Source organism: Emiliania huxleyi (assembly GCF_000372725.1).
Source record: "Emiliania huxleyi CCMP1516 unplaced genomic scaffold EMIHUscaffold_372, whole genome shotgun sequence".
NCBI classification, from domain to species: domain Eukaryota; phylum Haptophyta; order Isochrysidales; family Noelaerhabdaceae; genus Emiliania; species Emiliania huxleyi.
Genome location: NW_005199178.1, coordinates 124376 through 125603, shown reverse-complemented (window position 1 = coordinate 125603; position 1228 = coordinate 124376). Strand labels below are relative to the sequence as shown.

The 1228-nt window shown below is 66.4% G+C and overlaps 1 protein-coding gene across 1 annotated transcript in view; it reads right to left on the bottom strand.

Moving 5' to 3' along the window:
- Nucleotides 1-410: 410 nt before the first annotated feature.
- EMIHUDRAFT_117997 (hypothetical protein) overlaps nt 411-1228 on the bottom strand; it is a gene marked incomplete at both ends in the record, with an annotated part of 5207 nt that continues 4389 nt past the window's right edge. The window contains one exon of the mRNA XM_005771743.1: nt 411-1077. Within this exon, the coding sequence (XP_005771800.1) occupies nt 411-1077 (667 nt within the window). The remainder of the gene's footprint in view (nt 1078-1228) is intronic.

Sequence of the window (1228 nt, the reverse complement as noted above, 5' to 3'; positions counted from 1 at the left end):
AGGACGCGCAGAGGCAGCTGCGACCCCGCCGAGTGGACGGTTGCACACCGCGCCACCTGCTGTGTGCGACCGTCTACTCGGCGGGGTCGCAGCTGCCTCTGGAAGGCACCGAGATGTACCTTTTTGCGCAAATGGTCAAATCAAGGTTTTGTAACGCGAGCTGTTCCACAGTGAAATGGAACTAGCCAAAAAGAATTCGTCGCGAGGACGCCTTGGGTTTTCTTTCTTTTCTTTCTTTACTGTCCTTGCACAGACAAAGCAAACACCCACCGGCATAACACGAACCGAGCTAGATAGGCACAGAGACATATGAGAGAACGCCGGCTCAGTCAGAACAAACAACACAAATCGAATGTCACCTTAGACAAAAACTCAAGGGAGGCACGCCAGAGAACGCGTGTAGGTGTGTGTCAGGGCTCCCCGAAGCCAAACTTGACCCACTTCCCCGCGTGCCCCGGCTTGGCATCCATGCCCGTCGCCGTGGCCACAGCGGCCCGCTCCGCGCTGTCCAGCCCGAGCAGAAACTCGATGTCGTCGAAGCCCTCGCAGTCAAACGCGGCGGCGTAGGACTGCAGCCCGATGCGCCCGAGCGCCTCGGCGACGGCCGCCATGCCGCCATTGTCGGGAGGCGCCTCCTTGTGGACGGTGCGGCCGTCGGGCAGGAGCTCGAACAAGCGGCTCGGAGGCAGGGAGGGCGCGGCAGGGGCAAAGGGGGAGGCGGCGGCGGCGGCGGCGGCGGGAGCGGAGGAAGGGGCGGTGGGCTCTAGCGCAGGCGCAGCGGCAGACTCGCGCGGGCGCTTCGCGGGGCGCGGCGGCGGCGCCGACCTCTCCTCCCTGACCGACCGCGCGTACGCCACCGCCGCCTCCACCGCCGTGCCGAAAGTGCCGATGTGTCTAGGCCTACCGTCCACCTTGCGCTGCGCTCGGAAGCCGCCAGAATTCTTCGATACGCCCCTGTACCCGGTGCTGCTGCTGCTGGAGAGGTGCAAGCGCATGCCCTCCGCCTCCGCCACCACCACCACTGCCGGCGCGTGAAGCGTGCAGAACCACGTCTTGCGCCCCGCCTCCGCCTCGCTCCTGAAGCCGGCGCACGCCAGGCAAGCCCAGCGCGAGCAGCCACCGGCGTCGCACCCGACGGAGGACGCCATCACCTCGCCCGCCTCGTCGTCGAGCAAAGTGCCGCACTCGCAGCAAATGGTGGCGGAGGTGGCGGAGCCGGCGGGGGCGG